The sequence below is a fragment of the Schistosoma mansoni genome (assembly GCF_000237925.1).
Source record: "Schistosoma mansoni, WGS project CABG00000000 data, supercontig 0329, strain Puerto Rico, whole genome shotgun sequence".
Classification (NCBI taxonomy): domain Eukaryota; kingdom Metazoa; phylum Platyhelminthes; class Trematoda; order Strigeidida; family Schistosomatidae; genus Schistosoma; species Schistosoma mansoni.
In genome coordinates this window covers 16,732-37,491 of record NW_017386180.1, presented here as the reverse complement: position 1 = coordinate 37,491, position 20,760 = coordinate 16,732, and the positions used below count along the sequence as shown (strand labels likewise).

The window sequence follows — 20,760 nt, the reverse complement described above, 5'->3', positions numbered from 1 at the left end:
ATACGTGAAAACAAGTATATATTGCATGGCAAATAAAATTAGATGCATTGAGAAGAGAATGCACATAGAGGTCACCTAAAATCCATCACAGTAATAAAGGACTGTGAAGCAAATAGTGAAAAATGAAAATAACATCGCTCATAATTAATTACGACAAAACTGATGGACTAGACATTTTAGTATATAAAACTTCCTCACTGTCAAACTTAATACCTGTATGCTTGGTCTAAATCACCTTACTCTTACAATCAGAAACTTGCTAATAAGGTAGCCGTATAACCATGGATCGAGACTATCAATATACCTAGATTATGTAGTATAGATCGGATTTCAGTAAACAAATAGTCACATACAGAAAGCTTACATTATTGTCTCTCATCAAATCGCTTTGTTATATGTGAATCAAATCTCCCACTGACATGACTTTTGATAACCCGTGTTAACGAATGGTTAATGTCGAACCTTTATTGATGAAAGTCTATTGAGTATAAGTAATGCGCTGATTAAAATACATTTATGTGGAGAATAAATCGTTAGTCAAGAATATGTAAGGACTAGATAGACTGTGTATTTGTAAAAGTCCTAAATAAGCTAGAACTTCGAAAACTCACAATCGAGAATTTCAATCTGAAGCAAGCAGAATGTAGGTGTATTGTATTATCATGACAAAATAAAGCATAACGTAAGACATTTCACTGTCTGATAACTATATAAACTATCCACAACAATATATATGATAAAGCTTTAGTATATCAACACGTGCGTTACTAAAAAGTGGTATGAAGTCGGGACAAACTTTATCAGAAGAAGAAATATGATGGTGAATATACTCTTACCATAATTATTTTATGATTTTGAACACCACTAAACGTTTGTGTATTTTTCTTCAATGAGTTCGCGAATAGAGTTTGCCCCCATTTTGTTATTTTTCCGTTTACTTGGTGTTTGAGTGCTAAGTATTGGAGTTTTATAGTCATTAAGGATTTTACTTCGTTTTTGCAGAGCTATAAGAACTATCAGTTACGAATATGTTCTGTACCTTATGGTCAAAAAATAACAAACGAGAAATAGAAATATATGTCAGAAGAAACTATTGATGGCGATCACTGTTCAATATAAAGAATTAATTGATTTAATGATCGCCAAATGAATCCTAGTACTGGATATGATACGCGTTCTGAGCATAGAAAACGTCTCAGGAATATTATTTGATGTTAGGACAATTAAACTAAAACTCACTATCCAGTATAATTTAGTTGAGAATTAAGATACAAATTCATGTTTTATGCTGAAGAAAACCTATACAACTAATCTTTCTGTGTCAACAATGAAAGATACTTATTTAGATGTTTTGTTGAAATGCAACCGAAGCATTTTTCTTTATAGTCACCACATTTAGACTGAATTCATTAGTAATGTGTTGAGAAACCTCAATGTAAGTGTACATTTCTCAGAATATAAATATCCAACGTGTTTGTGAATTCAACTAAAATGGTTTATACATAATTTCCAATTATTAAAATAGTTAAATTATGACAATGTTTCTTACTGATTTACATTGTCTTTGTAATGATGTCAGTGTAATTGAACTGATGAAGTAGAGGGGAAAGACATTTAAATGTTAACAGATCAACATCTCATTCTACCTGACTCAATCCATAATTTAAAATGAAATGATCATGAGCTTAATGTTGAAGTGATCATGAATAACATACAGATCTCACAAGAATCATGTTTACATTATCTGTCTATACTTTTCACTTTGTTGTGTTTATTTCTGAAATAGCTCAACTACAGATCTGAGTTTTAATTATTCTGAACTGATTTATATATTAATGTTCGTCAGTCAGAATAAAGAGTTGATTATACTTTTGTATTGAAGAATTGAATTAGATAGAATCTAGACAGTCATGTTTCTTACTATTTCTCATCAAATGATCTCAGTAATAATTCTAGTAGACACAAGGAAACCAAAGGAATTGAAAAAAATTGTCTGATGACCTTTATGATTGACTTCTTAACAAAAACACTGAAATTACATTGTAAACATCAAACCCTTTGAATCATAAAAATGCAGTTGAACATATTTAGACGATTTGAAATTGTTTCAATCAGAACACGGTTTCTTTTCCAATACCTTATTATTCCGTACATTCGACAACTTACTTATTTTCATATTCATTGAATTCTCAATAAGTGATGCGGTCTTTTGTAGATGTAGTCATGAATTTTCTATAGAACATGAAAATCTATATGTTTATATATTGTTGTTAACAAAATGCATTTTGATATGTGTTACATAACGACTAGATTGATACGTTGAATACCTAATCAAATCGTAACACAAGTTCCAGTTCATAAATTTTCTCATTGAGATAGAAATATCAAACGTGGTTATATTTCATTGATCCATACAGTAAGAATATAGCGACGCACACTATACCCACCCATTGTCACTTTTAACTAACGGTGGAAGATGAAATTAAATGTTAAGCACATGTAAGCGTCCAAGTTACTCAATTGATATACGCGTATAACCGAATTTCCCAAAACAACGGTTTGTCTAAAATAGTGATTATTCTTTGAATAACAGACAAAATTTAGTTACAAAACTAAACATTGAAGGTGTGTGTATTGTTAGCAACGTCTTTTTGTAAGAAATATGAAGACAGTCGGTTGTGTCTAAACTCGATAACGGTTAACTAACAAGCAAAAATCGAACTAAAAGCAAGCAATATGGAAACTGTTGACTTTGAACAAAGGTTGAACGACTGCACAAAATTTCGAATAACTACTACAATAATTGATGCCAAGTCATTATTAATGAATGAATGATTATTATAAGTATGTGTAAACATTTCAGAATATTATATGACCAACGTGAGTTACCACATAAGAGTAGAAACTGCTAGGAATAAAACTATTTGCTGAATAACGATAATAAGTAATATAAAACAATACAGAACTGTCGGAGTGAAGTGAATAAGGACAGAGAACGTAAAACAGACTTAACAGTAAGTGTACCTTTTCATTTCTTGATTTACAAAGGATATACTGATTCGCCTTCAAATTGTTTCTGTGAATTGAAAATCATTTGAATGAAAAGTGTTGATCGGATTTCTGTTTCCTTTGTACAGTACAGTAGTTAACCAATTAACACTAATCAGTAGCTTATAAAAATGTACAATAATACTGAAGTAGAAGGTAAAGACATTTAAATGTTAACAGATCAACATCTCATTCTACTTGACTCAATCCATAATTTAAAATGAAATGATCATGGGTTTATTGTTTAAGTGATCATGAATAACATACAGATCTCACAAGAATCATGTTTACATTATCTGTCTATACTTTTCACTTTGTTGTGTTTATTTCTGAAATAGCTCAACTACAGATCTGAGTTTTAATTATTCTGAACTGATTTATATATTAATGTTCGTCAGTCAGAATAAAGAGTTGATTATACTTTTGTATTGAAGAATTGAATTAGATAGAATCTAGACAGTCATGTTTCTTACTATTTCTCATCAAATGATCTCAGTAATAATTCTAGTAGACACAAGGAAACCAAAGGAATTGAAAACTTTCTCTGAATTTACATTTCAAATGAAAAACCTTTTGAATCATAAAAATGCAGTTGAACATATTTAGACTATTTAAAATTGTTTCAATCAGAACACGGTTTCTTTTCCAATACCTTATTATTCTATACATTCGACATCTTACAAATTTTCATATTCATTGAATTCTCAATAAGTAATGTGGTCACAAAATAGTCATAAATTTTCTCATTGAGATAGAAATATCAAACGTGGTTATATATCATTTCAAAAGCACTTGATTGATCCAAACAGTAAGAACATAGCGATGCACACAATAACTACCTATTGTCACTTTTAACCTACGGTCGAAGATGAAAATAACTGATAAGCATATGGAAGCGTCCTTGTCACACCATTGAGATAAGCGCAAAATCGAAGATCACAAACAACGTTTTGTCTCAAATAGTGATTATTTAGTGAATAACAGACAAAATTTAGTTACAAACCTCAATATTTGAGGTGTCTGTAATGTTAACAACGTCTTTTTGTAAGAAATATGAAGACAGTCGGTTGTGTCTAAACTCGATAACGGTTAACTAACAAGCAAAAATCGAACTAAAAGCAAGCAATATGGAAACTGTTGACTTTGAACAGGGGTTGAACGACTGCACAAAATTTCGAATAACTACTACAATAATTGATGCCAAGTCATTATAATGATAAATAAAATGAGTGTTATAAGTATGTGTAAACATTTCAGAATATTATATGACCAACGTGCGTTACCACATAATAGTAGAAATTGCTAGGAATAAATCTATTTGCTGAATAACGATAATAAGTAATATAAAAAATTACACAGAAGTTGGAGTGAATCAGACCTAACAATAACAGTTTATTTAAAGTGAACTTACTTTTTATTTATTGATGTAGATAGAATACACTGATTCATCTTCAAGTTGTTTCTGTGAATTAGAAATCATTGGAATAAAAATTGCTGATTGGATTTCTGTTTCTTTTGTACAGTACAGTATTTAACCAATTATCACTAACCAGTAGCTTATTAAAATGCACAAAAATACTGTTTTTTATTATCTATAATTTGTGAACATTGCTTCAAACTTCAGCTTCAAGTGGTCCAACTGAAAAGTCATTATCACTAAGTTTAAGTCAGATCAATGGTGAGATATATATCAGCTTCGCAGTTAACTATTCACTAAGTATCATACAATAGCGTCATCAACACATCATTAATAAATTTTTATACGTAGAAATGTATTCAGATTCTTATCATGTCAATGTAAACATCAGGTCATAAGATTAGTTTATTTATAGAAAGAACTCTTTTCACGGGGTTCATTATAAAAACATTTTTATAATCGCTTGTAATTCATAAATGGATGACGTTTAGAATTTGATAATGTGTCATATAAATTTTAGCGAAACTATCTTTGGAAAAAAACGATCTTATTTGTGACAATTGTTTCGTCGTCATGTTATTCTTACTGCATCTGAAAGAGAATCTGTCTTCTAGGAACAAAAGGAATGAATGAGTCTGCGTATTATATTTATTCGAACCTCACTCAGTAATTTCTACATTTGTCCATATCTCAGACATCTAGAGGTTTGACTGTTTGTATCGAACCGTTACCTTTTTAAACACGTAAAATATTAAAAAAATAACGTTTTGAGAAATATGAAAATTTTGATTTGAAACAATAAGTTTGAAATTTGAGTTTGTTTTTTGGGTTGATAATTTTTTAATGAGCGAAGTTGGTGAGAAATTTCCGTTGTTTATTTACCCAGAAATCATTCCTTTGATTAGTGCGATATAGCTTTTTTACTCTGTGATGCAGACTAATTACATAGTCACTGTCAAAATAATACCATTCCCATTCTATTGGTTAAGGTCCATGAATAATAAATACTTTTCATTAGATGATTTGCGCCGTAGGTTTCTAAGCAGTTATTTTAGTCGGTTCATCAGTTTGGAAAAATAAATTTTCTAAGCATCTTGCCTAATTATGATTGTTAATGGTACTTAACTTCTGCTGGTGAGCTAACTGCTCATCAATCTAAATGTTCATCAAAAACAGTAAGTCGTAAAACAACTCAATGCTGAACAGTTAATTCTATGGGAAGTAGAGTTATTTGATATGGAATACCAACAAAATTCGAAATGTGAAATGTGTGCACAAGTATACTACTGTAACTAAGAATTTAGCAGAGAAATTGAATGCCGATATAATCAATTTTTTTTACTAATAAAGTGATAATATATATATGATGAAATTATTCATGAAGTCCCATGCCGTGATAGTGAATAACAGGATAGTAGATTGTAATGTCACTTAAAAAGAATTGGAGATTTAAACTGTGCTTACTGTCCAAAAAGTTCATTTGATCTATCAAATTTCATACTCTTACTCTACTCTACAGCAAAATTTGAACGTGTTTGGATAAGCGATAATCTCAAATACACTTTTTACAACTATTATCACGTATATCAAAGGATATATTGCCACACGATTAAATTATTTAAATATTGATAACTCTAACATGGTGAAACTTTACTAATTATTAACAAAATAGTTTAATGGGTTTACAGATTTAACAGTCAGCATTATTATTCTCTGAATGAAATACTGATAGTCATCACTAGATCTAAATAAAGAAGATTGGAAGACATGACATAGGGAAAAAAAAGGAATAATAACTATCTTTATTATTCACGTATATACGGGACTAGGTTTTTTCAGTTATGCGTAGTCATTCACAGATTATCCCGCCAAGGATAAATTTGAATATGACTTAAATATCAACTGAATCATTGGACGTATAAATGGAATAAAAATGGGAGACATTAGGAACTGCTCATTTGTCAACTATTGCACCAATCAAATACGTAGGCATTTAATACCACTATCTCATGTAGAGAAACGCGCTCCTTGTTGTACTTGTAAAAACCATCAGTACATACTACATCGAAAGATCGACGAGTTAGATTCGTTTATTTACCGTTGACAAAAGTAGCTTTCCAGACAACCATTCACTTAACGATATGTCTCCTCTGTACCTCCATGATCAATGGAATACATAACTAACCTCACAAAATAACATTCTAAGAAGTGATAATAAACAAGGTTTGATTGATTTGGAAGTTTCAATCTTCCAAATAAACCTGATCACATATCCGAAATATCTTGGGCGATTATTTTCTTTCTACTATTTTCATATACAAAACTAACGACAACAAAAACTACAGTTCAGAAAATTAATGAAAGATGAATCGTACTCCTCTGTTAGGCTTTGAAATGTCAGAAGCTAGGGTCTTTCTCGTATGCTATACGCAGTAACTCATGATTATGACTCACGAACCGTCTTGTTACTGCATAAAACCCTTCTATCAGTCGAACAAATATAAAAGAATTTGTAACCACTATCAACAGGCTGTTTAAACATATGGATAAAGACATTACTTCAATACAAACTACCGTTGAGTTTGAGTTCTCGGCTGTTGAGGATGCCACTTCTTTTTGCATACATATTTTAGGTAGGTAAAATTTGTATTTCTAATACTGTCCCGTATGGTGAAATGTCATAAGTTACGTTCTTATAAGTTCTTAGTTGTCTCACAAGTTACGCTCCCGTCAAAAATCCCAAAGCAACGAACATTTCTCTGAAAACCATATCAGTCTCACTATCTGAATTAGACATGGCTGACAACGAAGCTAACTAGAACTGACATCGCCGAACTAGATCGACTACTTCTTTGGGTCCAATAATAGGCATTTCACTGTCGGCTAAAATGACGCTCCTAATTGGTGGGTAAACGGTATAGGTGAACAGTGGAGAGTAGCGGGGGGCGTTAAAATATATTTTATACCCTTGGAAAATGATGCTCTATCAAAGCATGTTCCTCGCTCATGTTCGTATTAATTGTATGGGAAATGAATAGTGTTAAATCTGCTTATGAAGATAAACTTTTCGCAAACCCGATTACTGCCTAATTTCAAGGATACCTTCATAATGTAATAAGACATGATGCTTCTCATAAATCTTCGATTCATTCGCTGTTAGATCCATCAAAAGTTTATGTACACTTAGTAAGTAAAATGGCCACATAGATTCGAATTTCACTGTTCTATTCAATATGAAATAAAAATAAATACTATACATATATATATGTTCTTGAGCCAAATAACTCTTGGTTGTCTTCAGAACACATAATGGCAAATTGATTGAAGGAGAAATCTGTGTACACAAAAAATTACAGCAAAGACCAACATTTCACAGACACATAACAGAACCTACTGGCTAACATTAAATCACAAGTTTATAACTACGGTTTAAAAGTATTTGGCTGTGTTAATTTGCTAACGTTGTCAACAAATGACTGCACTGCTCCATTATATTTCTTGTTACAAGGAAAATGACTGAAAACACCGAAACAACTTTACTATGAGGAATCAGCGTTAAATGATTCGACCATACATGTTCACGGTGAATGTGATATATCTAAAAGGAATACCATAAAAGATAATTGCCAAATAATGTATGTAAGTGAATATTATTAGTAATTGTTTAATTATATTCGGATTACTTTGATATAGTAGATTTTTAAGAGTTGTGTTAACAATACGACGTTTGACTTTTGAATATCGAGGAACAGATGTCTATATTGTGCGCTTCATTTGATGACACGCCTAATGCTTCTCATCACTGGGTGTTTTCGATGTATTACGGTATCAAATCAACAAAAGTAATTATTGAATATTTGCCGAATTGATCATGTTGTTTGTTCTTCCAGTTTGTAATCTCGACTTATTTACTGAACTAGTGTTCCATCGATCAACAACTACAACAACTCACTCTGTTGAGTTGATTAATTATCATGAAAAAATATATAAAGTATATTCATGCTACTGCTAACCACACTATCCGTAATTTTAAGATTCATGTGAAGAGGAGATTTTTGTTGTCACCATTTACGGTCGCTGTAAATTGATGTATATTGATGTTTTACTGAATTAAGCATTCAATTATAAATAATTATACCTAGGTTTTCAAATGGCTACAGGAATATCAGAAAACACTCCGATCGATTATGAAGAGTTATCAGTACTCGAAAACTATAATGAAAAGCTAGATATCATCTATAAACACTTGTATAAGAATAAATCAACAAAACATGTAACAGACTGATGAAAAACAAAAATGTTTGAAATCAGTACTAGAAACAAACAAAATTTAATTCAGTTCTGTGGGAAACAGCAAAGATGTTGTTCTGACTAAACGGAATTTCATGGAATAACAAACATGATCAGGATATATTATAAATAACTGCCAACTTTGTAACCAAATTGTATACTTTTATTATGGCTCAAAATTCACTTCAGAATCATTCAAGTACTTCTGCAGTATTAATAGAATTACACATGTACGCTCTATAATTTATCACCCTCAATCAAATGGACAGGAGGAGTGCTTTGTTGAAACATACAAAAGAGCATTACTGAAAGGGTGGAAGAAATGATAAATCAGGTAATGTCGAAATTTTTCACAGCTTACAGAACTACACCTAACCCTATCGTTCCAGATGGAAAATACGCTGCTGAAGTTATGTGTGGAAGGAGAATCAGGACTATATTCAACACCTTGTTGCCACCTAGAGCAGTGGAAAGATAGAGACAAAATGAGAATATCCGAAGTTTCGTTGAGAGTGATAAAGTAGTTGTCAAGTCATACCTTGGGAAAAATCAATGGGGACCTGGATTTATTGAAGAGAGAATGTAGATGTTTTGTACAGAGTGAGTGTGACGTTCGGAATGTGGATCAGACACATCAACTAAACCCATAGAAAAAAAAGGAAGTGAGCCTTCCACTGGAGATAAACACAGATAATTCAAAGAAAAGGACTACCAAGGAAATGGTGGAGAAAAATAAGAGGGAATTTCAGAGTAGGAGAGTACCAAGGAAATAGGAGTGCCATTGGAAGCTATTCATCAAGCTTCAAGTAAACCCGAGGAAGTTTTGTTTTTCAGGAGCAGGAAGGTGCTGTGAAGACCTGAATTTTCCTTCAGAAAAAGCCTAGAAGGGCGTTGAAAACACTGGAAAACATTTTATTCCATCAGCACTGAATAGACGCTTTCCAGAATGACCTAGAAATAAATGAATTATATGACATTTTTTATGGGATGATTGCCTATCCTTCTACTATGCTTAGTAGGGTTACAAATTATTTCAGAGGCCTTTGGACATCTGGAATTCCATAAATACCCTCAATTTTCTGTACATGAATCAATCTTAGAGTATAGCATTCTTAGTATATAACGCGTCCTTACTCTTGTCTTCAAGTTTTGTGTATTTAGCATGTGGTGATTAGAAGAGATCAAGTAACTGATTCACGCGTTTTGTCAGAAGATTTGTCACTGAGAAGATGTTTATGAAAAATCATTTTCCCAAAAGCGTTGTCTTCACAAAACTGAAAGATTGACCTATCAACATATCACAGTAGCTAAGTGTGTAGATTGGTTTGAAGAATAAGAATAAAGTTTTTCCTGTCTTTGAACAAGCACAAACTACGATCAAGAACCAGATGTAATCTATAAAGAGAGAATGTGGACGTTTTGTACGGAGTGAGTGTGATGTTCGGAATGTGGATCAAACACATCAACTAAACCCACAGAGAAAAAAGGAAGTATGTCTCTCACTGGAGATAATCACAGATAATCCAAAGAATGGTATTCTCAAGAACAAGGTAGAAAATAATAAGAGGGATATTCAAAATCGGAGAACACCAAGGAAGCAGGGGCACCATCGGAAGCCAGTCATCATGCTACAAGTAGACCTGAAGGAGTTTTGTTTTTCGGAAGCAGGAAGGTGTTGTAGAGACCTAGATTCTCCTTCGGGAAAAGCCTAGAAGAGCACTGAAAACACTGGAAAACATTTTATTCAATCAGCATTGAATAGACGCTTTTCAGAAACAGTTTGGAAAGTAAAGAATCACATGTGACATTTTGATGGGAGGATTACTTTTTTTCTACTATGTTTATAAGGATTACAGAATTTTCCAGAGGCCTTAAGACATCTGGAATTACATAATATTTCCTGTCATCTTACATAGCATGTTGAAAAGCTTTGTGTGTTTGAATAGGAAATCGTCCTCTCCACTGTGGCCGGAACGTGATATAAATAAAGACCTATTCACTATTAGCCTGGTTTCTTCCATCAACAGAACGAGGATTACCAACGGGCACGAAACTCGTGAGCTGAATTAAACACAAATTTTATTTAATCGGATTATAATAATAATAATTTTGTTTCTATAACTTGGTCGTAGAGTTAGACCTTCTGATTATCCTTAACAAAAGTCAGATATATACATATATATTAACACATAGTTTTTTATCTTAAGCTATTCGTGTTGTAGTAACCATTTTTCCGTCTTATTATATTACTATATTGGTCATATTAGTCATATAACTCATGTCAGACTCAATATAATTCCAAAACGTGGAAGACTTGTCACCAATGGAGATAGACACTATTAAGACTATGAAAGCCCGACTTCTAGAATTTGACCGTAGTGACCCTGAGTTGTGGTTTGCTCAGCTAGAGCACTACTTTACGAGACACAATATCAAATCTGAAGAAATTCGCTATCGAGACTTATATTCTCTCCTCCCTCCTTCAGTTGCCAAACATGCATCCATGAATTGATTTCGAGCCTACCATGAAAACAACCGTACACAATCTTAAGACGAGAGATAATGAACCGTTTATCATTATCAGACAGTAAAAGGATATAAAGGCTTTTCCAAAGAGAAACACTAAGTAATAGGTTGCTGTCATAATTTTCACATCACCTCCAAGTCTTAGCAGGTGACAATACAGTGGGTGAAGCAGACCTGAATTAAGAATGGGTACAAGCTTTCCCATGTTACGGGCAACACTGTTTCGATGCTCAAGATCCTGGAATCTTTTTTTGTCATTTAGTGCGTATAGCCGATAGAATAATGAAAATAGGTTCCCCAACTGGAGCACGCACGATAAATCACACACAAAAAGGGGAACCATCAAAAGACCAAGTTATAGAAGGACTGATTGCGAGTGTTAAGAGTCTCACTGAGGCTGTTGCCAGAATGCAAATGGATCATACAAACAGGTGCAGGTCACCACGACGATCAAGATCCAAATAAAAAAAAGGTTACAAATGTCCAGACAATCTAGACAGTTCTGTTTATCACCACTGGAAGTCTGGTATCAACTTAATCAAGTGAAGACAACCATGCGCCATGTCAAAACAGAATCCCTGGAATATATGAAACAAACAACCCCTCCCCAGGTTGCGACATATATACGAGACACCAATGTTTTTTAAGTATGTGGCGGACCAAAATGTTTGATAACCAAAAAATTTAGCAACAAAAATATTATGTCTATAGTTTATGTAACAATTAACAGTTAATAAGTAATTACACACAAAAATAACAAAATAAGGGACGTTACTTAAGTCTTCAGGCTATTGCGTGTTCGGCTGGGTTTGGTCCAGATACTCCACAATTATAACAAAATTAATAATCCCAATATGGACGATATAGATCCAGTGGTTTTACCAAGCGTAGAATTCAATAAGAATGTCGCAATTGTCTATAAACGTAGATGGTATGCAATTAATATTTCATTCAACATATTAGCAGACAGGGCAGAACGATGCAGACGTGAATTAGAGTGTATTTGTTGAGGAGAATTAACAGTGGCACGGTATGTTGTACTCAAAACGGAAGGAAGGAGTGTTACAAGCGTTCAAAGTAATACAGTTAAACAACAAGTACAATTGTTTAATGCTTAATGTACAGAATATGAAAATACATGCGAAAACTATGAAAAATTATTTACAAAATAGGTTTTAAGGTTCTATCTCCACATTGCTCCCCCCAGAGTGTCCGGAGGTAACACTGATTACAATATGAACAACAAAAATTGAGAAATATTGTATACAAATGTACATAAAATAGTATTTACTGTAATAACGGAAAAAAAATGGTGGAGATAGGAATAAATGGCACGTTAATAATATAGGCTATGCTACGCAAAATGAAACTGAAAAACGAGCATTAAAAAGCTTTGGTTTGCTAACAATAATAATAAAATGTGGAAAGCTGTTAATAGAGTCATAAAATAAAAAAAAAATGAATGAATTTAATAAATAGTTAGTTAGCATTCACTCGTTTATTACTATGACAATTTTTCTTATTAAAAAAAAATTGGCAAAACCAGTGATAACAAATAAATGTAGTTATTAAATGTACATGTAGGGAAAATAACTATCTTTTATTAGAAGATTGCGTAACTTCACAAAGTAATGCATGCAACTGATTGATTGTGTTAGACCATAAAATGTACATAACGTTTGGGTTTTTTAATAAGTCTCCCGGAGCGTGTTAAACAAGAGGGTGTAGTGCTGAGTTTTTCCTCTTCCTCTTGTTTCTTAGCAATTGATGGGAGTGATTGTTTGTTCGCCGTATTGTCATCAGTGGCTTGAGGGGGTTCGTAGAAAGCTGGTTTAATTCGGTCTATGGAAATGGTTTCATTGTTTCCGTTTTTGTTGATAATGAAATATTTGCATGTGCGTTTTATTACTTTATACGGACCTTCATATGGTGGTGTCAGTGGCTTTTTCACCGCGTCTACTCGAACAAAAACAAATTTGCACGTTTCTAAATGTTTGTCGAGATGGACTGGATTGTTGTATTCTCGCGGTGGTATTGCTCTAATGTTCTGCATCACTTGTAATAGGCAACTTGCGAAATGAGTAGCATCTTCTTGCGTTGTAGGTTCACAGTTGACTAGTTGGCCCGGTAACGTTAGAGTTGTACCATAGACTAACTCGGCGGGTGTACAACCTATGTCTTCCTTCACCGTGGCACGAATCCCAAGGAGAACAAGCGGCAAGGCATCACTCCATTTTGTTGAATCAGTTTGAGCCATGAGTGAGCTTTTTAATTGCCGGTGAAATCTTTCAACCATGCCGTTTGCTGCTGGGTGGTAAGCTGTGGTTCTGATGTGTTTTACGCCCAGAAGTCTTGTGAATTCCTGAAACAGGATAGACTGGAACTGGGGACCACGATCAGTTGTGATGGTTGTCGGTACACCGTAGTGCGATATCCATCGGTCTAGAAAAACGGATGCTACAGTCTCAGCTGATGTGTCTTTGATAGGGCATGCAATGGCCCATCGAGTGAATCTGTCTATTGCCGTGAGGATGTGAGTAAAAGAATTTGACGAAGGTAGAGGTCCTACTAAATCTAAATGGATATGCTGAAAACGTCTATCAGGAATAGGAAATTTTCCGATTGGACTAATAGTATGCTTTTGGATCTTACTACGTTGACACTGAAGGCAACCACGTGTCCATCGTTTAATATCTGAATTGATTTTCGGCCAAACAAAACGTTCAGTTATCAGCTTTGTAGTAGCTCGGATGCCCGGATGTGATAAACCATGCAAGTGGTGGAATAACTTTTGGCGACATGCAAGTGGAACAAAGGGACGATTGTTACCTGTTGATGTGTCACAGATGATGGATGCGTCGGAGAATGGGATGGGTACAGGTTGGAGATTCAGGCGAGACTTTTCTTTACAGGTTTTTAACTCTGCATCGTCTGCTTGAAGTTTTGCGATTATTTCTAGGTTGACGTCATGGTTGAATGCAACTACATTGATGTCTTTTCTCGACAACGCATCTGCTACAATGTTGGAGTGACCTTTGATAAACTGAATGTCTGTGGTGAATTGTGAGATGTAATCAAGCTGTCTTGCTTCGCGTGGTGAATGTCTGTCATACGACATACTAAAGGAGTAGCACAGGGGTTTGTGATCCGTCATGATGGTAAAATCCCGACCCTGTAGCAAAAAGTTGAAGTGTTTAACGGCTAAATACATGGCTAAGAGTTCACGACCGAATGTGCTATAACGCTCTTGTACAGGTGATAACCTTTTAGAGAAGAAAGCAATGGGTGTAATCGTATTGTTTACTCGTTGTTGTAATACTGCCCCTACGGCTTTTTGTGATGCGTCCGTACAGAGGATCAGATGAGTTTTGGGGTCAGTATTTAGATGTTGTAGCTTGGTGGCGTCCGCAATCAAAGATTTGGCTTTTTCAAATGCCGTTTTGGCATCGGAAGGTAACTTGAATAGTTGGTTCTTTTCCTTTTTGCTACCTGATTTATCGTTTTTTAGTAAGTCAGTCAATGGCTGTAGTACATCGGCACAATTTGGTAGAAATCGTCGATAAAAATTACAAGTTCCAAGGAAACGACGTAGTGATTTTACTGAGGTTGGTTCTGGATAGCTGGTTATGGCTTTGACTTTATCTTCAAGTGGTTTAATTCCTTGGGAATCAATGTGGTGTCCCAGGAATTCCAGTGATGAGGCGCCAAATATACACTTCGAAGGGTTGATTACAACACCATAACTTTTGAAACGTTCAAAAAGCGTGTGTAAGTGTTGAATATGTTCTTCAGTGGAAGAACTAGCGATCAAAACATCGTCGATATAGACAAACACAAAATCTAAACCTCTAGTTACTTCGTCCATAAATCTCTGAAAGGTTTGAGCGGCGTTTTTAAGTCCGAAAGGCATCCTCAAGAATTCAAACAAGCCAAAAGGTGTGATAACGGCTGTTTTTTCGATATCCTCAGGTGCCATCGGTATTTGATGGTATGCTCGGACGAGATCTAACTTTGAAAAAATCTGTTTTCCATGTAGGTTTAACGAAAAATCATGTAGATGAGGGATCGGATACCGGTCTGGGATAGTCTGGTTATTCAATCGGCGATAATCTCCACATGGGCGCCAGTCCTGATCTTTCTTGGGGACCATATGCAGCGGCGAGGCCCAAGGACTGTTAGATTGTCTGATTATTCCAAGTTGCATCATGTGTTCGAATTCTCTCTTAGCGAACTGCAACTTGTTTGGAGGGAGTCTTCTCGCCCTGGCGCGGGTGGGTGGTCCGGTGGTAGTGATATGGTGTTGCACCAGCTGTGGGTTACCCTCCTTTTGGTAATCTGCTTTCGTAATGCACTGGTATTCTGTTAGAATGTCGTTGAAGATGTTGTTCACAGGTTTCATTATTCGAACACCCTGGATCTCGTTGTCATTGGAGAGCGCAACATTTACCTGTAAACGTGTGTTTACGTCGATTAGTCTCTTGTTGGTCATATCTACTAACAGGTTGTACGCACTAAGAAAATCGGCCCCGAGGATGGGTCGTTTGACTTGGGCAACTATGAATACCCATGTGAATCTTCTGCGGAGCCCGAGGTCTAATATAAGAGATTGTTCTCCGTAAGTTTTGATAACTGATTCGTTATCCGCTATTAAGGACAATTTAGTGCTTGTTGTCTGTTGTCTGCGGGAGAGATGGAGTGGGATGATGCTGATTTCTGCTCCAGTATCGACTAAAAAGTCCGAGCCAGAAATGCGATCCCTGACGTGAAATAGGCGGCTAACATGTTGGCCAGTAGCAGCTGCCGCCGTTACTGTCTGGCCGCTTCGTTTCCCTGATAGATTGGGTTGTTTGTCTTAAAGGTGCACGGTTTTGTGCAACAACGTGCTTTCTCACCATACTTCGAATGATACTAACACATTCCGGCTGCCCGCTTAGGTGACCTAAGACGATGTCTGGATACTGATCTCCTTCTGGACGTAGATCTGGGAGGTCGAGAATGGATGGTGGAAACAGTCGCCTGCAGTGATGCTAGCTGCTGCGTTAACAGTGTTATTTGTTGTTGGATGTTGAGTGCGTCGCTCATGTTTTCTGTATTTGAGGATTGTATCGCGCTAACGCCGTGACTATCAGGATATATTTCTATCATCTTATCAGCCATGTCTGCTAAATCATCAAGACTGACAGAGGCTCCTGATATGCTGAGGATTTGTCTGACGTTATATGGTAACCTTTGTAACCATATCTGCTTAAGTAGTACTTCGTCTAACTTGTAAGGGCCTGATAGTTGTCTCATATGTCTAAGCAACTGTGAAGGTCTTTTGTCCCCTAACTCGCATGCGGTGAGTAGTTGCTGTAAGCGTTTTTCATCAGACTGCGAAGTACGGTGGATCACTGCAGCTTTTATTTTGTCATAGGGGTCCGTTTCTGGTACGTTATCTATCAGGTCACTGACTTCCGTTGCAACATCTATAGGTAGTGCCCCGACGATATGGGCATATTTAGTCGCTTGTGAACGTATGCCCCTCGCCAAAAATAGTGCCTCAACTTGTGCAAACCAGATTCTGGGATTATTAACACCATATGTTGGTAATCTCAGTTCAGAAATAGTGTTGATTGAGTTTAAAACATTATCTTCTGGCGGTGGTGAATGAAAGGGGTTGGTTAATGAGCTATCAATATCGATAAGTTTATTAGAGGAGTCCATAATGTCAAAAACAAAAAATGGGGTCGTGCCAATTAATAAGAATATTAAATTATGCAGCTATATATAGTAAATGTCTATAAAAAGATAATCGAGGCTCACCAAATAATTGTGGCGGACCAAAATGTTTGATAACCAAAAAATTTAGCAACAAAAATATTATGTCTATAGTTTATGTAACAATTAACAGTTAATAAGTAATTACACACAAAAATAACAAAATAAGGGACGTTACTTAAGTCTTCAGGCTATTGCGTGTTCGGCTGGGTTTGGTCCAGATACTCCACAATTATAACAAAATTAATAATCCCAATATGGACGATATAGATCCAGTGGTTTTACCAAGCGTAGAATTCAATAAGAATGTCGCAATTGTCTATAAACGTAGATGGTATGCAATTAATATTTCATTCAACATATTAGCAGACAGGGCAGAACGATGCAGACGTGAATTAGAGTGTATTTGTTGAGGAGAATTAACAGTGGCACGGTATGTTGTACTCAAAACGGAAGGAAGGAGTGTTACAAGCGTTCAAAGTAATACAGTTAAACAACAAGTACAATTGTTTAATGCTTAATGTACAGAATATGAAAATACATGCGAAAACTATGAAAAATTATTTACAAAATAGGTTTTAAGGTTCTATCTCCACAAGTATATGTAATAGTGAGGTCGTGAAGCGAATCTATAAATACTTACCTTTCCAGCATTAATTAAGTCACGACGTATTGCAACCATCAACAATTCACATCAGTTATTCCTCAATACGATGAAAATGTAACAGGAAATAATGCATATATAGGTTTAGATAAAATTTACTCTATGCATTGTAAAATCAATTAAGTACATCTGTAATTATTATTGGCTTGTGGAATTTATTGATAATTACTTTCGAATGTAGACATTATTATTGCAGTGTCTGAATAACTTGGAATATTTGGAATCCGGAAGGGAAGCGCAAAAGAGGAAGGCCAAAGAACACATTACCCCGGGAAATAGAAGCCTAAATTAAAAGGATGAATAACAACTGGAAAGAACTGGAAAGGATTGCCCAGGACAGAGTTGGATGGAGAATGCTGGTGAGCGGCCTATGCTCCTCGACGAGGGGTAACAAGCGTAAGTGAAGATGAAGTGAAGTGAAGTCTGAATAACTTCATTTATGATCGTTCAAATCTATGTGATAGTCTTTTATTTATGATCGATCATTGAGTCTCAATTTCTACATATGTATACGTATGTACAAATAAACTTTAGTAAGACTTCGTTCCGTTTCCCAATGTCAACACTTTTCTGCCACGATCGGCGATTACTTTTGTTGATAAAATAAGAGATGAATATCTTTTGAGTACTGAACAGTTGACATTACAATGATATTTGATCAATTTTCACTGAAATAATCATACTTAAATGAATGGACACTACAAATAAAGATGGATGAAAACGTTTATCACGACTTTTCATAATCTACTGTAAGCTTGCTAACATCTTAGAATAAAAAGTACGATAACTGGTGAAAATTGTATTCGCATGGTTGAAAACGTGGTTCAATTGAAGCTAGAACACCACGGAAAACCTGGAAGCACTGGACGGCCATTTCATCCTATTGTGGGACTCTTCAGCAGTGCTCATCCACGACCTCGCCTCGCGAGATTCGAACCCACAATTGAACGAGACGTCCGTCCAGTGCTTCTAGGTTTTCCCAGATGGTCTAGCTTTGATTGACTCACGCTTTCATCTATGAAAATACTAAATCTCCACCAAGACACTTTCTGTTAAAATTGTATTCGTTTATTTTCAATGTAATAAATTCCTTAACATCAGGTCAATTTCATTTTCAGTGTTAATTTTATCCAGGATGACAATGTTTGCATTAAATTAACATGAACTACGTGCATTGGTTCAAGTTACGTTCAGCATGGTATGCAGCACATTGAGTTGTCATAATTCTGGGTATTTATCATATATTTATGGCTTTTGTTTAAATTATCAACCATACCAACACATGAATAAGTGTATTGTTGAATAAAGTCATTCTGTTTTTGAAGTGGATAAATCATCAATTGAATCAGTTTTTGATGTTGTTAATTTGAGTGTTTGAAGTTGAAGTATAATTAAGAAGGCTATGAGGATATAACACATGCTATGCTTGCTTCCGGGTTCATTTCCTTTGTTCGATGTTAGGAAACTTCGGTCCATAAACTTTTCAGCTTTTGTAATTTCAAAATCTTGTTATCAGAACATCATTAGGAGAAATTCATGAGATCTACAATTATTTCGTCATTTGAATCATATAAGCCTAGGCTTTTGTATTATAACGACTTATAAAATTATTATATTCATACACATATATCATTTATACATGCTGCAACTTTTCATTAAACAATTCACAAATGTATTCACTTTCGTATGCTGAGGACAAAAGTAGGAAATCAACAGGCATTCTAATTTGAATACGCACCACTAAATGTCTCACCCAAATATGTAAATATAGTTTGACGAAAACTTCTATTGTGTAACGATTGTTAGTTACATATTATCCCCTTCTGAATTAAAAATTTCCTTGAAAGAGCGGTATTATAACTCTTTGTTCCGATACTTAATTTCTATTAGTCAACTGAAGTGTATTTGAGAAATTCGAGTCAACTGATTAATTAAGTTGAAAATACTCTTTACTTTATTGATGATCCTTTCAGGAATGAATCAACTCAACGTCATGTGGGAAATGTGTACTTCAATCTGTAGATCATTTAAAGAAAGTCACAAATGTGCTCGTCTCTTACTTCTATTATTTGTTCTTTCTATATGTTCGTCTACACTTATAGGAGACTGGATTCACAATAATGTAAATCAATCAACATAATGGTGTCAGATGTATTCAATTACATGCATTTCATGTACTTGAAAGTTATTGGGTAAGCTGATTATTCTTTCAGGCAGCAAAGTCATTAGATTTTTTACGTGTTTTCTATATACCACTGATTGATTTTTCAATCTCTGATAGAAAACAAAATAGTTAAGAGATATGATTTTGTTCAACTTATAATTTATTGAAGATGAAATAAAATAAGAATGTTTGGAAATGTCTGAATGGGAAAGCTTACTGTGAATCCGTTGGAACATGAACATGAATTACGTCAAAAGCAATCACATGTATCTTCTTATAAACAGTAAAACTGCAATTAAGGCTTGTTACGAGTAATGTTTTGTATAGTTTCAGCCAAATTTAAATTATTTGACAAATTGATGTGAAATAGAGTATACATTACTAATACTGCTAACGTCCAATATGGAAAGAAGATACGGACTCGGGACTTTCCAACAGTAAATTGATTGGCACATATTGTTATCTGTAAGGAGAAATTCAAAAATTTGTGTGAGCAGATAAGATTGACCCAAAAGCTGAATGTTCGATTATTCCACAAATTACATATATAATTATGTCAACACTGAAAGTAGTAAAAGTATTACATCCTGAAATGGGTCATTGAAACATTAATCTACTTACATATTCAATCAAATAAGTAATATTTTCAGTTTTGCAAGTAAATGAAAATATTTTATAGCAATTCAAGTTTACGTTTAAGAAAACGATGCGTATTCTTTAGAAATCGGAGAAAGGGTGAAGTATGATATGAAAACGATGAATGTATCATTTACGTAAACCTCAACAAACTGCTCTTATCATTTGTAGACAGTGGAGAATTCTCCTATCAGTCCAAATTATTGTATTATACAGTTGATCATTTATGAAGACAAGTAATGCCGCATATATAAATAC

The 20,760-nt window shown here is 34.6% G+C and overlaps 1 protein-coding gene across 1 annotated transcript; it reads left to right on the top strand.

The window, feature by feature from the left end:
• Positions 1-11,563: 11,563 nt before the first annotated feature.
• On the top strand, positions 11,564-11,746 carry Smp_180770 (hypothetical protein; the record flags this gene model as incomplete). The annotated part of the gene is made up of 1 exon (XM_018792368.1): positions 11,564-11,746. The coding sequence occupies one exon, from the start codon at positions 11,564-11,566 to the stop codon at positions 11,744-11,746; it is 183 nt and encodes a 60-aa protein (XP_018644502.1).
• Positions 11,747-20,760: the final 9,014 nt, after the last annotated feature.